General features: G+C 38.4%; 1 protein-coding gene across 7 annotated transcripts in view; it reads right to left on the bottom strand.

The window, feature by feature from the left end:
* Positions 1 to 1,133: 1,133 nt before the first annotated feature.
* The window catches only part of FLRT2 (fibronectin leucine rich transmembrane protein 2), a 59,926-nt gene continuing 37,864 nt past the window's right edge, over positions 1,134 to 23,195 (bottom strand). For all 7 annotated transcript variants that reach the window (XM_074542520.1, XM_074542519.1, XM_074542522.1 and 4 more), the window contains one exon: positions 1,134 to 5,303. In XM_074542520.1, the coding sequence (XP_074398621.1) occupies positions 2,906 to 4,891 (1,986 nt within the window). In that variant the 5' untranslated portion in view covers positions 4,892 to 5,303 and the 3' untranslated portion in view covers positions 1,134 to 2,905. The remainder of the gene's footprint in view (positions 5,304 to 23,195) is intronic.

Raw genomic sequence — 23,195 nt, forward strand, 5'->3', positions numbered from 1 at the left:
GAGAAACATAAAGTAGGCTATCTTTAATATCACTGTGATTTTTGATCTAGGTAAGTGAGTCATAGCCAACATATATATATATATATAGATATATATATATACATACATATATATGTTTCATCATTCAAGAGCAAAATGATCAGTTTGTGAATGCCTTCTCTTTTCACCCTATTCTATAAGTAACCAGATTTGTTGTCATGAGGCTGGGCTTGTGGATCATCCACCTGCAGTACAGGCCAAACTCCCTGAATATTGCTATAAATAAGGTGCCTATAGTAAACTGAGGTTTAGAACAGAAGATTCCTCCTGCATCAGTAAATACTAATCAGCTTGTACTTTCAAAGGAGGCCTTTTGAAACCAAATGTACAACTAGTTATTTCACTGAAATTAAATACTATGACCACACCCAATGGGAATCACTGGCTCTGCTTAACTTCAAGCAAACTCCAGCATTCAACAGAAGTGTGCAGAAGCACAACTGTTTGCTGCTTGTCTTTTGAGCTGCGGCATCTAAAATATGTTAAACAAAACAAATTAAAAAAAAAAACCAAAAAAACCCCACCAAAACAAAAAACCAAAGCCCAAAAGTATAAACCTTATCATCAGTAAATAGATGACAGAAAAAACCTCACCACTTTGCATAGATATTTCTATCTAGAATTATGCTATTTGAAATCATATGGTAAACTTTTAATCAGACAAATTTTAGTGACATAACTATGACAGCAGCCACACAAGTTGCTTAGAATACCCACTATAGCTGGAGAAAATAGCCAATATATAGAATATAGACTGGAATTTCAAAATGTTATTTTAAAAGGTGTTGCTGGGAGGAAGTGGTTCCTTACAAAATGGTACTTTGCCATCAATCATAACTGGGTTCATTTTGTCATTGCAGACAATTAGTGTTATCATGTGATCTGAATTACAGAAAATACATGCTCATAGACTGCTGAGTTCCAAGAATGGGTTGAGTAAAATGACTGAAGGAAAGGATTAAAACTTTTTTTTCCAGCATAAGGAGCTTCATAAAGTGACAAATCTAAGCATTCCACTGTGAAGGTGCTTCAGCCTTTACTTCGAATCCACATGCAGCAACTTTCTCTCTATTGCTTGGTGATCACTGTAAAACTTTCTCTCTTTGGTTCCCTACTACTTCTGGGAAGTTTTGTCTATATTTTTTCTTTTTCTTTTTTTTTTTTTTTCATGATGTGATGTAGCTTTAGCTTGTCTCCAAACTCAGGAGAAAAATAGCTACATTAAAAAAGCAAACTGAAAAACCCCCAAATATAAAAAAGCAAACTGAAAAACTCCCAAATAATTAGATTTCACCACAGTTCTTGGCAGTCACTGAGTTTGCAGAGTGGCTGAAATATTACATAATTTTGAGAGCTGCATTATGGTTTTAACAACAAGCACGATGTTTTGCATGGTGCATGTAAAGCTCAAGGACTGAGAAGAATCTGAGGGTATAAAAAAACAAATTCTAAATGCAGTTTCTGCTTGTGGAGCAGAAATCATTACGGAAAACTTGAAAATGCTTAAGGTAAAAGAAGGGTAATTCAGAGGGACACTGTGTACCTGTGTTCTCAAAATTCCCCAGTCAATCAAATGCTTAGCTAATGTCAGTCTCTGTATACTTTAATTGGGAAGGAAAAAAAAGCAAAACAAACAAACAAACAAAACCCACAAAGATTTGTACATGATTTTCCCCATTGAAGATATTTCAGTTTATAATAGCCCTCAAGGTCTTCCCAGTACTAAATAAGTTTTTACAATATATTTCTTGTTTGTTTTTTCTTTTTGTCTTTTTTTTCTCCTATTTCTCCATACTGAACATAACTCAGTCCCCTAAGTCAAACAAGGCTTGAACCATACAAATTATTAGAAAAACCTTTGCATTGCCATTATATTTTGCACCACATTTTCAGCAATATGCACTTTTAGATTTCAAATTACATGAACACATACATGAATACTGCAGAGCTGGGAGCACTCAGAACTTCCCTCATTCTGGCCTTACCTGAACATGCTGCCAACAAATGATGCTCTATTGAGAGGTGCAACTTAATGACAGCTCTCTGTTATGTACTGTTACATAACCTTCACCTCCCACTGAGAAGGGTCAGAGAATGCCTAAAGCTTCTTAATCCTACTGAAAAGCGCAAACAGTTTCTGAGATAAAGTATATAGTATTGGTAGTATTGGGGACATTTTTGGGGCAACTTTTGCAAATAGGAATCAAGGTCATTTTGACACTGAGTTCTTTCCACGTTTCCTATTCCAAATAGATTGAAAGAAGCTAATCAAACAAGAGAGTAGCTTTTTTGGCAGCACTCAGAACTCCAGCTTTCAGTTGGAGGTGAGAAGTGCAGACCTGATAAAGAGGGAGGGATATATTTCCAATTGTTTGAAGCCCAACAGCAACTGCTGGGTTCAAGTCAGAAGGGTTGTGCCCATTTTATCTGAATTGCTTTTATCTGTTCCTAGTAACCCTGCTTTAATATGCACTTATTTTCCTGTATTACAGGCCACCTAGAAACTTAACATCCCTCAGACTGCTTCGACAGCAAAGTGGTTAATGTTTGAAGAATGAGTCATTCTTTCCTTTGCCATGACATTGGGTTCTTATTGTACAACCCTGTACAGTACTCAGCAATAGTTTTTAAAGATTTAAAAAGCAAAGAGTTACAAAACCATTTGCAATTAACTTGAAATAGAAAAGATAGCACTTTTTTTTTTAAATCCCATTATATAGTACACCGTATAAATTACAGAGTATTCAAATGCATAAATGCATCTGTGTAACATTTATCAAATGTAATTTTTTTCATTATTCTTGGGGGGCTTATTTTTTCTAGAGTTTTTTCTCCTTGTCCTAGAGACCCCCATGGTCCCTCACTATCACGTATGACAGTGCTCCAGGTCTGAGACGTTGCTGTTGCAGTATCGCATGTTGTTGGGGATGTGGCAGTCTGTGTAGTTAATGCCCCCGTTTGGGGTATAAATGGGCTGCAGTCTGAAATCTCCTTTAAGGAGCTGATCATTATTTAAGGAGACAATCTGGAAGCTGGTTTCCGTCATCTCCAGGATGGAGTTGTCCTTCTTGGTCCCTGCCTCACAGTAGTCGTCTTTCCGACGGCCCCGGTTATATTTCCACTTCTGGGAGGTGTAACGACCTTTTTTGTGCATGTGCCAGCAAAAAATGCTGAGCAAGACCACGAGGACAAATATCACTGCACCCCCAATCAACCCTGCCAGCAGAAATGGGGAGCCTAGGTTCTGAGAAGTTGTCTGCTCATGGCTGGAAGGGATGTTGCTGCCATTGAAAAAGGAAGCCTTGGTTGTGGCTTCTGAACAGACAGTTTCTTCTCCAGTCCGGTAGTTGTTATAAGTATCCAGTGGAACCAAACAAATCCGGTAAGTGGATTTGGGCTCCAGATTTACCAAGCTCGATTGCTGCTTCTCACCACTAATTATTCGTTCATGAACAATTCCTCCTACCAGACTATGGCCCATTTTAACCCATGTGAGTTTATATGCCATCACGGTAAAAAGTGACATCCAGTTGACTTGGATACAAGTGTCATTCACAAAGTGGATGGAGAGCTGAATCCAATCAGACAAAGGAGGTGTCACCCTTTCTCTGTCCTCCCTGTCAGGCACAGTGGGGAGTGTGGCTATGATGGGAGTGAGAGGAATATATTTACTACTTGAGGAAGGAAATGATGGGCTGGGAACTAAAGTAGTTGGCATGGTTGTAGCTGGGACTGGGGTGATGATAGGTGGCAGACCAGGAGTGGTGGTGGGGCATGACAACATATTCATATTGAGCTCCCTGACTGCCATACCTCGGACCTGCTCTGGTCCCTGGCACATAAAACCACGGACGTTGATGGAAGAAGGAATAAATTTGAGCCATTCAGTGACCCACTTAATGCTGCAGTCACACAACCAGGGATTATTCCTTACAGTGAGTTGTCTCAAACTATGGAGATTATCAAATACTCCCTTTGCCAACATCCGAAGTTGATTGTTGGAAATATCAAGACGTTCCAGTTTGTGGAGGTTTGAAAAGGCTGTAAGTGGTATATGGGTAATCTGGTTGTCCTGCAAGTAAAGTCTTAGCAGATGTGTACCTGGAAGATCGGGAGGAGGGTGAGTCAGTGAATTCCGAACTATTGAGAATTCCTTGAGCTTGGAGAGGTGGCTAAAAGTGCCTTCAGCTATGCCTTTATTAGTGAGCAGATTGCCATCCAAGATCAGACGCTCCAGACTTGTAAGATTCTGGAAGGCCAGGTCTGAAATGACGGCAATTCGGTTTTCGTCTACGCGAAGTTCTTGTAAGTCCAGTGGAAGGCCTACTGGCACACTGCTTAAGTGATTCTTGGACAAGAACAGAAGCTTGAGGCTGATGGCTTCCTGGAATGCCCCATCCTCAACGCCAACAGTGGAGATGGAGTTGTCATCCAGGTGCAGTTCTTCCAGCTTCAAAAGCTGAGCAAGAGCAGCACGTGAAATGGTCTGAATGTTGTTTTCCTGCAGGTGGAGAACCCTGACATTCTTGGGCAGGTTCATGGGGAATTCATCCAATTGATTGCCATACAGGTAGACTGTGTGCACAGACTGGACATTGTGCAACTCTGCAGGAAATCCAGCATTATTAATTTGGTTATTATGGAGGTAGAGGACGGTTACACCCTCCGGTATCCCAAGAGGCACTGAGGTCAAGCTTCGTTCATTACAGTAGACAAAGTTTCGGTCACAGCGGCAAACTTTTGGGCAGGCCAGAGTTTTGGAGACCTGCATGTAGAGCCCCAGGGAAAAGATAAGCCATGATTTCATGAGAAGAGCCCAATCTGTGGGCCACATTTTAGTCCACAAACCCATTTCTGATTTAAAGAAATAAAGTACCAAAGTGTTTAAGAACTGATAACAATAATAGGTAACACAGGTAACAAAATCTCAGGTCATTAAAATTGGCTTCTATTTATGTCCAGTGTTCAGGCCAGAGTTAAAGTTTTGGAGGCTAAGCATAAAATAATCCTTTTATAATTGGCCTGCCTCCTACTTCTGATAAGGAAAACACAGTCTTATTAGCCAGGGTTACAATGTTTGTTGCCTTCCTCCATGTGTGCTGAAAGAACCAGTAGCCATGTCTTTGCAAATGACCCACAGGTTACTTTAAAGCTACCAAAAGTCTCTGTGCTTGGAGGTGTATTTCACTGAAGTCTGTTGGCTTCTGTCAGCTTTCTGAAGTCAGCAAAGTCCTCATATCCGCTATCTGCCAGATCTGGTCTGCCTGTAGAAGGAAAGAGAAAAGAAAAAGCTTAATAGCACGAAACGGTTAATAGGGAAAATTAGGACCATTAGAAGACTATTCTAAGTCTGAGCTCTTTATGGATTTCGGGGTAAAAAAAAAGGGAAAAAAAGGCATTAATATTAAACATTAGCTTAATATTACTGCTAAATAGTCTTGAAATAGATTTGATGCAAAGTCATTGCAATGACTGAAGGACTTTCAGTGACTTCAGTGAAGGCTAGATCTATTACTTTCATTTGCATACTATACCTCCAGTCTTAGTCCTCTCACAATCTGCTTAAAATTTTAGAACTAAAAACAACCCAAAAACCTAAGCCATTTAACTGGAAATTTTTGCTCAGGTAATTATTTTTCTTTTGCAGAACCACCGACTTCAATGACTACTATTCACTGATGCCTGACAGGCTGTATGATTTAATCATATTCTACGTTTTTTTCATTTTCTACCAGACTCTGGAATATTCTGCTTCTATTTCTGTAATACCATTACATATATTGTCCAAATTAATGCACACTGCCAGATTATTTTGTCTTGCTCTAGTGAATTAGAAGAAGAGTCTTTTAAACAAATATGGTAGTCCACGAATGTAAGATACCCAGCTGTAAGACATGTGCTTGCTAAAACTATCATCTTGATATTGGTTCTGATGTGAACTATGCTGTCAATAGATTCCACAACTTGCTTTCCACTAAATGAAACAGGCTCACATCTGCTAAGTTATTGTTTCAGGAGATCAGCTCAAACTATGGCAGTTTTGCAGAACAGCTCCTTTGAAACCATAAAGGTTAGATATGGCTTTTAATTTTGCTACACAGTTATCTGTGATTGGTTACATAAACAAATGTGTTAACTTTGGTATAGGTGAGTTCCTTAATGTGTATCTTCAGCTTGTAAGCATATGTTTCCTGTTCACAGCTACTATTTATTATTCAGATCTATAACACAACATTTCCTCTCTCTAAAGCATGCAATGAAAGGTACTTTGTTGTGTGATGCTTTGTCTTGTTATATGTTGTTTGGAATGATTTTCACCCCATCCTCCCCTCTAAATGCATAGTTGGACCTAATGAAGGATATCAGCCTTGGCAAGTACAAAGCATGTGCAGATCTCAGGGTCTTCAATTACAGAGACATAAGCACAGTAATTTTCCAGGTTTTGTTTATCCAGATCAAAGCACAGGCTAGGATTTCAAGAAAATAGAATTTTAGTGAACAAAAATCTTGTTTCTTAATGGCAGTTGATTTTTTTATTTTTTATTATTATTATATTTATTTAAACAAATTAAGAACATCCAGGTTATTCAGAAAGAAACTTACTTTTAGTACATAAAACCTTGTTAGTCTGATACAGCTGGGCAGTTTACAACATGTCCCTCACGCTACTTTTGGGAATCCCATGGACTGGTAGTGTAGAAAGCATCCTTAGGAGTTAAACTGTTATAACCCTTCAACCTTGCACTTGCAGATTATTGTATTTATTTAGGGCATCATCAGGTATCACATTCAAGGTAAAAACAGCTGGAGATAAAAAAGTGAGACCCTGAAAAATTCTGTTTATCCCTATGAATACAAATTTTAAAGATATGTAAATGTAATACTGTGATACAGCCTATAATGTATTGTTCTTTTATAGAAACAGTAAGATTAGGTACCCCACTGTTCGTGGTTTTCTCTCGCACAGGCATATTTCAGTCAAGACTGATTTCTTTTCAATTATGCCAGATGACGTGATACTGTAGAGAAACTCTTAACAGGATTACACTCTAACATGAGCCCAAGTGTGACAGTTTATCCGCCTTTAATGCGGCCTGGCTCCCGTCTAGATCTCAGTGCTCTGATCCGTCATGACACTCTCTTTTAAAATGAGAATGGATATGCAGAGCGTCCTCCGAGATGCTCAGGACCGCAGAGAGTAATAACAGATGTTCTCTCACTTTCCTGTCACTGTCAGAGAGAGACAGCCTGCACTTCCTCACAGATCCAATACCCTGCACTAACCTCGCTGCCGAGTCCAAGCCCAGTTACTGATTAAGTTTTATTTCACTCCCGGGTACAATGGAAAGCCCAGCTGAGAACATGCAGCCACAGGCAGCTGCAGTTCCTGGTTTGCTGGGAATGTCCTAAGAAGGGACTGTCACATTAAAACTGATTTATGCATTCACCACATTCTAGTACTCTGTACAGTGTACTTCTCACCTAAGTAGACGTAGCACCTGAATTAAAGATTTCAGTAATGGTTCAAACATATTAGGTCAAGCACACAGCATTTCTCATTAGATATTACGAGAAAAAGAGCTTTGATTGGACAGTAACTTAGGCAGATTCTAGTGTTTCTCTCCTTTTTTTGTTACATGGATTTGCTATTAGAAATCTGTTAAAACTTTCCTGTTTTCTTCCGTCATGATGGAAAGAAAGGTAGTCCTCTTATTAATGCCAGTATCCTAAACTCTAGATATCAGTCCTAAATAAAGTGATACAAAAAAACCAGTACAGATTATATGTATTTGGGACTACTCTTGATGGAACTAAGCAAGAGTACAAGGACACATCTAACTAGATATTTATGACCTCATGGTTGACTCTGGTGTGGCAGAGGTAAAGAATGAGGAAGTAAGGATAAAACTGGATGTATTTAAATGACTTTTTTGGGAAGGGTTTTTCTTTGGTAGTCTTTTACAACTGCTTAATACTAACTTAAAATAGGGCTCATAGTTGCTGTACTTTTCGGCATATCTCAGGGACCCTAATGCAAAAGGGAGTTCTGTGTGTCAGAAATCTCTACCTCAAAGACATTAAAAAGATCGAAGAGTTGGAAATCTACTTGATTTAAAAGAAAATAGCATTTTGAAGTTAAACTCCAAAAGGCTAGAAAAGTATAAACAGTTTTTTTCTTCAGTAAACTGCCAAAACTGAAGGCAGGTAGAGTCACTCAGCTTCCCCTCTCCCCACCATTCCTGGCATGCTGGCTTCCTAAAGCAAGCTCTGTTTTCAATATGACTGCAAATACTAAATTGAGTCTCTCTGCAAATTTACTGATTTTTTCAGTAGTAGAAATTTGGAAATGGAGGAATTAAAGGCATTCCTTAGCTATCGTGATTTTAAATCTTGGGATATGACTGACAAGCTATAGGGGGCAATAACTTTGCTTATTTGAAATGAGAAAGTTCTATGAACCAGTCTAGGTCGAGAAGAAGGCAAGCGTCACAATCAACTTAAAATTTAAGAAATTATCCAGCAAATGCCTCAATAATAACACATTTCTCCATCAACAATTTGGTAATTTTTGTTTCTATTTCCTCCCCTGTACACTTGATTTCTATTATTTCTACTATATCCTCCTTAGACACAAATTGTATTTTCCCAGTGTGTAAGATATTTCCTGCCTTACTGCAGGAATTACAGCCTTACAATGCATTTCTGATCAACATTTTTATCTCACTGTCTTTTTTCAAACCTGCCTTGTTTAAATTCCCTTTTGACTGATGCTAGCTGGAAAAGAAAAATTCTTGCTTTATGTACTGGATAAAATATAAGGTGTTTTGGTTAAAGATATTTTAAAGGTTGAAATATCTGGCTGCAAGTTGGAAAGGTGAAACTTCTTTACTAGTCATACCTTTACTGGTCAGAATCCTCCATACAACTTCCAGCCTTTGCACACTGCACAGCCATGCAATAATTAATATATTACTGAAATTGATGTTGAATTATAAATTTGTGGCATCTAAGGGGAAAAAAAATCATCTCACTAGTAGTCAGCTTAAGGAACTTTTTCCTACCTCACTGACTGGTCTACTGCCTCAGTGGCTCTCCCTACACTGTCTAAAGAATCTCCAAAGCTGCCCTTAGAGTCATCTTTCCCATTTTTCATTCTGCAGTCTTCCAGTCTCTATGGCTACCTGAGAACTTAGTGAAATTCAGGGAAGATAACAGAGAATAAAGGGAGAAGATAACACGTGGAACCAAGCCTGCATAGGAATGTTACCTATGGCAACACTGGTTACCTATAAGCACAGAGTTCTGAGGTGATCCTAAAGCCAGGTTGTCTGTCTTCATTAGCCTAATCATGGTTTACATTAAAGCTACAAATTTTTCAGAGGTAATAAAATTAAGAATGCTTGGCTATTCTTTCCTTTAAGGAATACTGAAAATAATAAAAAATAGGTCAAAGGAATCCAAGGCCTTTTTTTCTCTGATAGCCTAACAAGTTAGCATCACTTCTCCCAGCAGTTCATCTGTTTATCTGGACCTGAGTGCCATGCAACATAAATTGAAAGGCAAGCAAAGCCAAAACCAAACAGTCATACTTACTCTTTTCACTATTACCAGTCAGGGACTCTTACTTCGCACTAAACCATTTGGCATAAATTTTCTTGGCTGTACTGCAGACCAGGGTTATAATCAAGTCATATAATCTTACTCTACATAATTATAATACACAGTAAGTACAAGGCTATTATGTCTGGAATTGAATGACAAACAGAAAACAAATCTAATTCCTTTCATAGGAAATCTAGTACGGAGCTCCTTGTTCGTAAGAAAAATGTCCCTGTGTATCTATCAAGTAGTAACAAGAAAAATTACAGAATAACACCTGACATATATCCTTTTTCCATACAAGTATAGATCACATCTGTGAATGCACACATTAGTGAATATCCTGGTGTTTTGGTTTTTTGGTTTTCGTGGGTTTTTTTTGGTTTTTTTTTTTAAGTGATTAGGAGCCTTGGGTGATAGTTTGCTGTATATACTTCTCTATGAGTGTCTTGGGTTTGAACTATGTGCTCATATTTTAATAAGAGTCTATAATCTCTGCATCAAAGGCATAGGGAAAATGACCCAAAGGAATCAAAATGCTTTTATAGGAAGCCTTTTTGCATGCCTGCTGTACTGGCTGCTTCACAGCTATGAGTGTGTATTATGTAAGAGGTAAGGAGGAAGAAAATGAGGCAAAGAAAAAGAGATAGAGAGGAAGAAAACATCCTTGGTGCCCTCTTCTAAAATAAGTATTGATGACAGGATAATGTTGAGTAGCTAGTATATGAAGGAAATCTTATAGTGTCTCTGTAGATTGTTACCAACAAATGAAGTCTATATGAACAGATTTTGGCAGAGAAAGACATTACTGTCTTTGCAATATTGTTAGCAAAATGATTCAGCAAATGTACACATCTGAACTCTTGTGCTTTCTTCTACTCTGATCAGGATGTTTCTGGTTTTACTTGTCAATTTGCATTTATAATTATTCTCAAAACCTCATATCAGGCAGCCTGAGGATGCAAGTGAAATTGATTTGGACCTGCCTTGGTGGAGACAGGAGAAAAATTAGAGAGTGGTACATCTTGCAACAACTGGTGTAAAGACATTTTTTCCCACCCTTCTCTTTCTGGTTCTTCTGTAATCTTCCCGTCCTCCAAGCCTTTTTTCTCTTTCTAGCTACATTCCTGCAAATTATTATGCAGACACATTGCCCAGAAGGATGCAGGTTTCAGGAAATCCCATTTTAAAAGGCATGCTATTACAGTGAACAAGAGCTTGGTCTTTGGAAATTTGGGTAGTGTACAGGCTCAACAGGACTCTGATACAGCTCAATTCCTCACTGCCAGGAGAGGGAGCTAAGCCAGCAGGAAACTTTCTCATGAATAAACAAATAAATAAATAAATGTGGGACTTGTTTTCTTCCCACTTTGTCTGTCCTCACACACATGCACATCCTTCTTCAAAATTGTCTGTGACTGCTGACTTGTTTGATGGCATCTCTGTTACACATCTGAAAAACTGAGTTGTATTGGACTTGGTTACTGGGAAAATTAATGTTCATGTATTCTTATAAAAGCATTATTCCCACCTTCATGGTTCAAGACTTCTTTACTTGTGGGTTACTGCAGAGTGAAATTGGCATGAAGAGGCATGTAAGAGGGAGGGAGACAAAAGAGAACAAATAATGGAAAATAGGTTTTGTGGGGGAGAAAGCTCAGGTAGAACAGATTTTTTCATTGCAGTAATAGGAACCAGTAACAGGTCAAGAGAGAGAACCTCCTACAAGACATAATCACTAGAGTGAGTGCTGTACTCCAGGAAGCAGAGCTGAAATAGCTGCAAGATCAATAGCATTAATACCTCAGGTGGGGCCATGAATTCAAGGCTGCCAGTCATCCTGCCAGGCACTGAGCTGCACGACACACCCTGCTCAGCTCCTCACACTTCTCCATAAATGGGTGCTGAAGTGCCAAAGTTCGGGTGTGGAGACTGCCTAGACTAATCTTATCTTCATTCCTGTGTTTAACAGTTACTGAATTGTAATAGAAGGAAGTTATTCTGAAAATGACATTGAACAGCTTCATCAAGACTACCTCATCTGTGAAAACAAATAAACTTCTGAGCCCAGAAACAACTGTTGTTTGCAGCCAGTGGCAAAAAAAAAAAGAGTCCTTGCTCGCACAAACATAGGTAAATACAAATTTTGTTATTAAGTAGTTGTTAAAATAAGTCTATTTTTAGTAATAAAACCCATCAATGAAATACTGTAGAAGGTCTAGCGGAAAAGATATCTATTAAAATTCATGTTTTGGTTTGCAATACCATCCAGTCTTATCTGAATGACTGTCTGCATGAATTAATCTTGTAAGGACCTATTTCTATTGATAATTTAATTTTAGGAGTTCCCGAAATGGAAAATTGCCACCAAGAATATCCTGCCTGTGGAGTCCTGAACTCTAATGTAAGAAACATCTAAGCCTAGTATTACAACTAATTGGAGCTGTTAGAGTAAAAGTTAATGAGGATACACATGGCAAATTAAAAAGCAAAATCTTTAATTGCCTGTACATGAGCAGACAGGACTCCCTCACAGAACACAAGGAAGAAGAAAAGGTGCAGAATTCCAGGTTTTTAACCAATGTGAGCTTCTCAGTTGTGTAGGACTTTAAGGCAGCCAAAAGTCATTGACAGCCCAAGCATATTTTTATAGAGAAATATCCCTGCTTTCATTATAGAATTGCTGATTGCTGAAAAACTACTCCAGATGGTGACCATCATGATATTTTCACTCCAGTGGGCAAAGAGGAACAGATGATCACCTTCAGGACTCATATTCAATGGAGTATTGCACCTACTAGCAAAAGGTTATTGGCGTCTTTATTAACCTTGCCCCAAGGCCTACTTTAATTTTTCACCAGTCTAATGCTGCAGTGCTCAAAACTTAACAAATTTGTCAAACAGTGAGAATGATCTATTTAGTATGGCAGTAAATTAATTCCCTAGTCTTTCATCCCCAAAAGCTGTTCTTATATCTTAGTTGAAATAATTTTGATGGATCTCATCTAGGACTCCAGAACTCACCAATGTACCATGTGATGATGTGAAGTTGGTTTGAGAAAATTGGAAATGGCAGATGAAAAGAATCTCACATGAGGAGCTATCCTGAACATTTCAACAAAATACATTTTCATTAAAATATATTATTTCACTGAAGCCAAAAACCTGCATGTAGTTTTGTCAGTTGTGATAATGTTTTCAATAGGAAATGTGCCTGAGGTCCAATGTTTTCTGGTCCTTTGTGATTAGAGAGAGAGAAAAAAATAGGGGAAGAATAAAAAATTGAATTTTTTTACTCTAAAACATAGGTTTGGACACAATTCTACTTTATAAAAGCATTTGTAAAATACTGTTTACCTTCCACAATTTAAAACCATGAAAACTGTTGTGGAATTATCTGCCTCTGGACAGCTGCACTTAACACAGTGAAAGAAATGGAAAGATAATCTTTGTTTGCCTTCTTGACCATTTTCCAGAGGGCTTATAGCTTTCCTTGATAAAACTGGACAGGACTGTTTGAGAAAAACTATTAATACTAAACTAATTCAAGTAATTCCCCTTCTGGACCACATACATTCTGTGCTGCGGTTAGCATAATGCATTTTGTACTGAGAAAAACTGATGGCAACACGCTGTTTCTTTGCAAACAAATTGGCCCCTACCTATAAATTATTCTACACTATGAAGCAAACAGTTTGCTTTTATCTAGAGATATGTGGGCAGCCTGGCAAAACATCTGTGGAGAATTTGAGAAAGCTGCTTTTAGTGACCTAAGCAGCAAAGCATTGCTGCTTTGGAGACAACATTTTGACACATTTTAAATGTGTTGCATGGTGCTACATCATTGATGAGATCCTCTATGGCATCCCTTCACCTCGTGGGGTAACATTCCTTCAGGATCTCAGACAAATGAGTGTGACATGTCATATTCTTGTCTTCCATATTTGGAGCATATGGCCTGGAAAGAAAATATGGAAGGAGCTGCCCCTCAACTTCTCAGACACCTCAATACAAATAAAGTTGAAAGTGTCATCATATGTTCATCTTTCCAACAAAGGCAGATGGAGGTCTCTCCTTCCTATTTTAATATCACTTAGCATGCTGCTCCTTCACAGCTCTAAGAACTACTCCATAAACACTTCTTAGGAGCTATCAAGAAAGATTATTAAAGTTGTTTGCACTCTTAACTTCTGCTTCAGAGAACCTGTCATGTATGGTATAGTCACTTATGGGGGCAGTGAACAAAAGATGTTCCCCACATATAGAAGAAATCTTGCTTATGCGACAGTCCCTATAACAGGCAAATAGAAGGTTATCAAACAAAATTCTTAAATCATTGCCATCAGATAGCCAGTTATCAGAAAAGGAGAAAGATAATAAGATGATGTGCAGCTAAGCCACTGAAATTCCTGTTCAGCTAAATAGCTGAATTATTTATCAACAGTATATCTCAGCATCAACAGTGCCTGACAAGAGCCTGGGGATCTGGATTTGTTATCTTTTCCCAGTGATCCAATTACACTTTTCTGTATGCACAGGTGGAGAAAGTGCAATAATCTCACAGCACCAGATATGACACAGCACTTCATACAGGAAACAACTTGTGCACCTACATATCATCAGAAAAAAACCCAGTTATATTAAACACTAAAGGTATAGCTGCAACTGTAACTTCCTTATAGCAAAACAAAAACATCCATACACTGGTTGTCTGGACACCAGCAAACCCAGTGATTTTCTGAGTACAGAGAGGAAAGAAACACCAGAGGCAGCAGGAGAGAAGAGTTTACCAACGGTACAGACCATTAGCAGATTTTTTTACCTCATTTGCTTTTGTTTGGTTCTGCTATTTATTTTCTGCTAATTGTCACTCAAGATTCCAGTAACTCTATGATAATAACTATTTTCAGTGAGAGAGTCCTGTTGTCTCTTTATAGTGTTGCTGGTCAAGCACATATCCAAAGAATGTATACATCTGAGGATTAAAAGGATTGAAGAAAGGATTATAGGATTAAAGAATTTCTTTGTAGCAGTGAGAATGTGAGTCTTCCCCAGGTCTTGATTCTGACCGAGAGCAAACTTTTTTTGTCACTTTGCTCTGATTTGGTCCTCATTTAGAGAAAGGCTACACTACTACCTTTCCCCAAGAGCCATGCAGACGTAAAATTTAACCTCGAAAGTTCTTTGAGAAAAGAAGGCTGCATGGGACAGAATTTAACACAGGGCAGCTTCAGTTTTAGGTACAAGTAGAAATAACAGCAAGCTAGAAATAGTAAATAGACATTTCTAACCCAAAGATTCTCAGCTCTGAGAGAATCCACAAGAATCTCCTGAGAACTCTTAGGGGATCAAAAAATAATACAAACAGGCAGTGTTAGCCAGCAAGAGTGCTGTTCCTGCAGGATGAAGGAAAACGGATGATTCGTTCAAACACTGACTGCACCAGTTTACATCAACCAAGAAACTACTATCTGCCTTTAATTTCTGGCAGCAACTCAGTTCCCTGGGGAAGAAGAGACAGAGCAGAAGAAGAAATGGTGTTTACATCTGCAGTTGTGATTTAAGTCACTTTTCAGTCTTCCTTCTGGTGTACTATTTCATTGAAGGAGCAGAGATGCTGCCAACACAGAAGGTGCTCAAAGACAAAGCAGAGCCAAATGGACATCATTTCCAGAAGCTCGATGTGTTACTCCAGCCAATTCTTCTTTTGCCCCATGCCGATGACTGCAGGATCAAATATTCTGTGTGAATAGTTTCACCTGATACACCAAACCACAAATTTTCTGACCATGAACTGAGAAAGGAGGATAGAGTAATGGCAATAGGTCTAATTTTGTCCACAATGTAGAGAGTAGATACACAGGAAAGAGTTTGCCATCTTTATGCATTTATGAAGAAGCAGCTCAAAACAGAATAAAGTCCTGCTATTCTGTCCTGAAGCTTCTATCACTATATTTTCTCAATAACTTCTCTAAAACATTTTTAAAAGAGCTTGACTAGGCTTATTTCAACTGTAAAGTTCAAAGCCTTCTTGTTGAACAAATCCTGACAAAGATGGAAAAGAACACAGAAAGCAATTCTGCTTTGTTTTTCCACTTCTCCCCTTCACCTTTGAGGTCTGTGTGTGGTTGCATCAGTTGATCAAAATTGCCAGGTGGTGCAAAAATGACACATGCCAAAAGTAAAGCAAAAAACCATAGTCTTCTGCCATTAATAATTCATGGTGGGTTATTTTTAGCCATGTGTAGACAGCCAACAAGATACTTCCAAACCACTTAAACTCTCTTAGCAACTTTTAAGTGGGTCCTAAGAGGTGCAGAAGCCTGAAGTTGGCCTTCAGCTCAAGTGCAAATTCCACCTGACATGTGCCAAATAATTCCAGGCAGCAGAGTCCTTATCAATATGTGAATATGTGTCCTTGCGGTACTTTTCTGCACAGTTGTTATTGCAAGGAATCACAAAATATTATCAGCATTTTGTGCTTATACAAAGCTGGACCACTCAAATGAGTTCAGAAAGGCAGAGAGGCAGAGCACAATAAAGCCTGAGAGCAAACCAGAGGGAGAAATATGTAAAGAAAAAATGAAATAGAGTTTAAGCTATTCTGCAGGCAGAAAAATATGCCTGCTCAAAAATGCAATTATTGTTTTCTTTTGTTTGCAAGCACTCTATTTTTTCAGGTCACTGCATGAATCAAATAAGAAGACACTCAACTTTTCTATGCAGACCTCTGGGTACTTTAAATGAACTGCATATAAAGATCTGCTACACGATTTGGGGATTTGCTGATGGGTTTTTCTTTGTACTAAAAACTGAGGTAGGTCCCTAATACAAATATCTTTGTAAGTATGGGAAATCTAGGAATTTGATTTGTGTCCACACCAAAATTTTACCTACTAAATGCACAGGTTCTTTACTTTCACTTCTTTTAATAAGGCACAGTTGGCATAATCCATTGATGTAGGGTACAAAGACAGTACATGCAATCCATGGTATTTTCAGCAATATTACCTCTGCTCATCTACTCTGACCTCTACATGTTCCTTTTTTATAGGGGGTTATAAATGAAGAGAATTTAAATACAAATCAACTTTGATGGCCATAGAAATACTGCTGTTGCTACATGCAAAAGAGCAGCCATAGGCTTGCACCTTCCTGTTTCATGGCATACACTGGATACATACATGTGTTTGTGGAAGCAGAGCAGATGAGGAAAAATATCAAAATCCTCTGCTTTATGAAGACATGAATGGCAGAAGAGCCTACAAACAGCCTGGAAAAAGGATTTTGAGAACTTGACTAACTGCAGATGTTGCTTTGATTACTGAAAGGAAATTTTCTTTTAGTGCAAATCCCTGTTTACTCCACCTCTGTCTCTGGGCTACTGCATCTGTGTTGTGTTGTGTAGAATCCACAGCTTAGACAAGAGAGGGGCACTGGCAATTAGAATAAATATTAAAGGGGGAAGTCATCTGAGGCTTCATCCATCACCACCACCACCCCCATACACCTTCAGTTTGGATCTGGCAAGAATTTGTCAGACATTTTACTTCAAATCTACCTAGACATCTCTGACCCATTACTGCAAATAGCTGACTTTAACTCAAAAAGTAGTATAAAGCAGTAAAGGACAAAAAATAAAACAATTATAGTTATTCCAATGGATAAGACTTATTGACTCAAGAGTTCAGCCCACAACAGTTGAGTTTGTCTACTGTAAAGTATTATTTAAAAAATTCTTTCCTTCCTATTTGAATTTAAAAAAACTTAATTTCCTAATACCATACATCCTGAGAGATGCTGCTACATGTTCTATCCAGACACATGCTCAAACAAACCCACCCTGGCAGCAACTACCTTCAAGGCTTTTAAGTCCCTTAGGAGATATAGGCCTCCTCTGTGCCAGTAAAATAGAAAACCATCCTGTATTCAAGAGAAAAAAAATAAATCTGTTTCTATATTTACTGAAAATACTTCAAGCATTAGGCCTCTTTAAAAAAAATTATCCTAATCTTCTGCTTAGGGCTTATATAAAGGAGGAAATCTTGTCAAAGCAATAGTGTTCGTTATTATTATGAATTACAAACTCCTTTTAAAGCACAGATAAGGACTGACTAAACACAGTCACTGTTTAAACACAGTCACTGTGGCTGTTCTGGTCACTTTCTGAGTTCACTTCCCACAAATCATTGAGCTGCACTGAAACAAAAGAAAATGTAGAGGTGATTTAATAGGTACCTGCAGCAAATTAACTGCAAATACCAGTCTCCACCTGGGAAGCTTCTGACTCACACTGCCTCACAAGCATGGAATTAGGAAAATTCTTGCATAAAAATTATATTTTGAATACCAAGAGAGATTGTGATTCATTAACATTAGTAAGGTTCCTTTACACAGTAGATAGTGAAGTGAAAATTTCTGTGGAAATGGTTACACAATATATTGGTCTTTAAATAGTTTCCCTTGAACAGAAGAGAAAGGGATGCACCCTCTAATATGCCTAGTTCCACTATTTCAGGCACTTCTGGATGTGTACAGGGGGGAAACTGGATGGCAAAAAGCAACTGCAACAATTTCTTGTATTTGTTGGAGACAAAACTATGAGATAGATGGACTGTTGGTCTGTCTCAGCTGAGAACTGCTTGTTTTAGTCAGTCATACCTTATGGTCTGAACTAGGGACTGAGCCAAACAGCAGAAATGCCGCATGCATGGACCTGTCCATTACATTCCCAGAAATTAGGTCTGGTGGTATCCCATAATTTATGTGAAAGCTTAAAAGTCATTGAAACAGTTCAAATTCTGCATTTTGAAATTCTGGGTATTTTCTAATGACTATAAATATAATGTTGAACCTAAACTGACCAAATAATGTATTCTCAGGAGCATTCAAAATGCAACAAGGAGGGTGACTTTACTGGTCTATTTTGCTTTTAAGACCATGAGTTTTTAAGGCAAGTAAGAAAATAAAATGGTAAAATGATGATGCAAAAACGTGCTTTGAGGGGTAAGTTCTGGTTCCCTAAATAGCAATGTTCTGCTTTAGCTTTAGAGGACTGGAACCTGTAAGGAGTGAAATAGCGACCACAGAAGGAACTGAAACATATAATCATGTTTTATATACTTTTCTTCAATGACCTCTGCACCTTTCCTATATAGAAAAACCCAAGCCAAGCCAAAATATCTGTACATAAAATTGCATTGACTTGAAATTGAGACTGTTTTGAATCTAGGAGTTCAGTTAGAACACACCTGTAATTTTTATTTAGCTAATTTTTGTATAAATGTCTTTTTTTTTCCTATTCCATTTGTATTCTTTGTATTATATAAATGGGATTTTTCTTCTCAGTGAAACTTTGGTGAAAGAGGTCATCCAATCAGCTGCTACATATACTCTGTATGATGTCTGTGAACTTTCTAGGTTATGTCGTTTCCTTTTTGACTGCTGGGCAGGTTGTCAAACACAATCCTTTGAAGAAAGACTTGCTCACCATCTCACTTCACCTCCTTTGAGGTAGATATTTAGAAATATCCTCATCTTCCACTAACATAGAATCCGTAACTTTACTTGTGTTTCAGTGTAAGGACAGTTTAGAAAAAATGTCTCCCTTTCTAAATAAGATACTTATCACAAAGCAAATTTCAGAATAAATATAGTGATAAAAAGAAACAAAAGCAGAGGATAACCACATCTTTCCTTCTGATACTGTGCTTGATTCCATTCTTTTACCACCCATAACACATCAACATCCATCATGATCAATGTTGTTCCCCTTTTTGTGAATGAATTCTTCAAAAACTTCCACTACTCTCTGCCATTGTTAACCTAAGCAATAATAATAATAAAATTTAAAGTCTATTTTCTAAACAATCATTACTTTCTTCCTGTTTGAATGTCCTAAAGAAATAAAACCCAGACGTGGTTTCTTGACAGCTGTGGTACTGGCACTTATTAAATGCTTGGTAACAGCCAACAAGAATTGTTTATTTTCTTGTCTTAAAAAATGAGGTTAAAAATTTGTGATCCCAGAAGATATTTTGCTTTCCATGTCATATTTGCAATCTCTCTCTCAGGGAGTCAGGTCAGCTTTTGCATCAATTACTGCAGGACATAGTAAATATCATCTCAGAATGTTAACACAGCCATGAGAGTTCAAAAACTGCTTTATTCCTAAACCATAATTATATCCCAAGATCTGTTGGGCACAGTCATACTTGTCATTGTATACAGCATTATTCACCTTTCTCATCATCCTTTCTAATCCAGACTATGACAGTAGTGCCCAGCCATCAGTCTATAAGTACGGTGAAAAATGAGGTGGCAGCTTAAGGCTATTCCTTAGGAGAAGTGGAGTCCAAAGTGGAGTGAAGGGGAGGCAATGCTTGTGTGATGGTTTCTTTTTCCTGATGGCAAACCTTTGATTAAATACTGAGCCAGAAGCAGACAGTCAAGCCTCTAAAAGAGGAGCTTGGAAAGACTAATGTCACTCCACTGACAGAAAAAACTCCATTCTTCAGTCTCTCTTCTTGGTAGACACTGATTTTTTCTGTGACAAGCTCTTTGGATGAAAACTACCTTACAGTTAGAAGCAGTAGATAAAGGCGGGATGGAAAATGACACCATCCTTCTAATGTTTGGCACGTAGAATGCCTCTGCACCTTTAAATGGCGCTTTTTAATCAATGAAGTAATTAATTTTTCTAAGAAATGTTATGGTGGCCTGGATATCCCTTAGCATCCTTATTCTCATACCTATAATCACAAAGTTTTACATCTCAGGGAAGACAAGCTTAAGTACTTCTGCACCCACTGGTTCAAGGAGAAAATGCCGTAAAAGACATGACAAGCATATTAAGATTCACAGTAAAATCAGGTTGCAAGTCAGAACCTATAATCAGACATAACACCAGTGGATGTGTTTCTTAAACTCAATATGAGCATTAAGTAAAAAAATGAGTGATTAATTCAATTATCCTACGTAGCTTCCCACTTAAATATTTATGACAACTCTATCTCTCCTGAGCATAATAAAAGGTAAAATGAAGCTAAACATCTGAAAGCAGCATTCTTTATCAAGTTGTGTGGGTAGAATGTCCCAGATATCTCAGTAAAATGTAACAAAAATTCACAAGATTAAGTGTTCTCTGCTGCCTGTGTTCAACAGGCAAAGAAAAGACTTCATTTAGCCAGTATCATGGTAGAAACAGAAAACATTTTCTGCTTCTGGTTCTTTTTTTGAAACTTTTAAGGTTTTAGATTTCCCTCCTCAAAATACGGAATCAAAAGGTCAGGCCTCATATGGTTATATGCTGGCTTTGTAAAGTTTCTTTTTTTTTTGCTAATACCAGCTACAGTCAATTATATTCACCATAGCACTCATTTACTCATGTCAGTTTGGGGTTTTCAAACTTAGGGGAAATGATGCCTCAGGTTTTAGCTTTTATATTTCTTAGATTTTATTCTACTTTAGTGTGCAAGCCTAGGCTTCTTCATATTAGGGGATAGTAAGCTCTCTTCACAAAGTAGGTAGACAAAACAATTCCTTCTCTAGCTGGGGACCAAGGAGAGCTGAACCAGATCTCAGGCCCAAGAGCATAAACAATGGTGGACCAAAGAGAGGAAACATGAAGGATGGGACTTCATGGGCTGCAGCTGTAATTAGACAATTAGCTCCAATATGATAATGGACCAAAATTTATAAAAGTGTCACACCCCGTGACCGGTCATCCATTCTGCGGCCATTTTGGGTTGTGCTGCCCAAGGTGGATCTATTTGAGGCCTCTTGATAAATATCTACTTTATTCTTTAGCTTCTGTTCTAGGTCAGCCTTCACAAGGCATCAGTGCTGTAACAGCAGCCCTGGCCATGCTCCTGACCAGATGGCTGTCAGCAGGAGTGGAGCCAATTCCCTGGTTCATCCACAGGCTGTGGCAGCGTGGGCCTGGAGCTGACCTGCTGGGTCAGAGCCCAGACTCCTGCTCTCACAGGTAGCCCTGCCACTGCAAGGAACAGCTTGGCTAGGAGCTAATGGATGGTTTGTTCTTCCCACTGTGAACCCCTCCCTGTTTCTCCAGGGAGATAAGAGTATGTGCTTCAGCTGCTTGTGTTCCCAGGGTTAGCTAAAGATCCCTGGCAAAGTCACGGCATGACAAGCATCATTATTCTCCTCCTGGAATTCAAAAAGCATTTTTATTTTTCAGTTTAGATTGAGAAATTCAGACAGGGGGCTGTGTGTTCTAGGTTCAGCTGTGAGCTGCATACAGCCCTATGGTAAATATAAATACTGCAGATACTGCTCAATTGCACAGCTGGTAGCAAAAGCAGCTCAGACTTGCCCAAGAAATACAGGATAAGACCCATTATATTGGATATGGGAGAGTAAGGCCAAGGGCTTGAGGATAACAATTAAGTTTGTGATGTAATAAAATGTACAAGCACTAGCTGGGTGGTTATTCTGAGCTACCTTCAGGATGCCTCCTTGCCCCCTTGGAGCAGACCAGAACGAGGACAACTCAAAGTGTGGCCTAAATCTGCCTTAGCCTTTGGGAGTGGTGTTGTGACTCCACAAAAGACAACGCTAGATCTACTGCAGAGGTGAATAAACTTGCTTAAGGGTTGCAAAGTGAGACGGGAGCACAAGTAAAATTAAAAGTTATAAGTTCCTGTCTCTCAGTCTGCATTCAATCAATGAAACCACATGTCCTCTCTGCTTAGACATACGGCTTTGAAGACATGGCCCTTAATGGCCTGAGGTTTGACTGTTCCAGCTTTGTTATTTTGGTTTGGTTTTTTCCTTTTAGCCTTTACTACCAACCTCAGAAAGAGTCCCTCAAAGCCAGTAGAGGGAAGAATGGTGTTACAGTGGGGAACTCAATTTAATAAGAGCACTAGCAGAAATATTTTGTTTCTTGAAAGCATGCAAATAGACAGTACGATTTACAAGGATACAGGGAAACAAGTACACAACTTCCCCTAATGTTGTGGTTAAGACAGCTTGGAAACTATAGTGCTGTGCAGAGAACAGCACAAACACTCACTGCAGAAAGCCAAGGCAACTATTCAAATCCATCTTTGTTTTAAGCACCAACTATTAAAGTGACCATTCTGGTTTTACCTTGTTCTCTCTGACAGTAGGTGACAAAAGGCTTTCTAAATCCTGAAAAGTTGCAACTCTGCTTTTTCTGAATTGCAGAGGGAATTTGTCTTCTTGGCCTTTGAATAACTATGCAGAGTGAAAGCCAGAAGGAATAGTTGCTCATGCTATATCAAATATACACAGAAGAAAGAAAAAGAAATGTAAACTTGGCATATTGAGACTCACATGGATTGAAGTGCCTAGATTATACAGCATGCAGGTTTTAATGTGGCCTCAATAAGACATGGTAGAATTCATGGCAATTATTTTATTACATAGGCAACAAAATTAACCTCATGTTGCTAATGCTGCAGATTACTCCAAATCCTTGATGCAGCTATATTATGTGGACAACTTTGTGACCAAGTTAAATAATCTTTCTGTCTTTCACCACTTCTTGCAGCTCTTTCTACTATTCATTG

This window comes from Zonotrichia albicollis, chromosome 6 (genome assembly GCF_047830755.1).
Source record: "Zonotrichia albicollis isolate bZonAlb1 chromosome 6, bZonAlb1.hap1, whole genome shotgun sequence".
Lineage (NCBI taxonomy): Eukaryota > Metazoa > Chordata > Aves > Passeriformes > Passerellidae > Zonotrichia > Zonotrichia albicollis.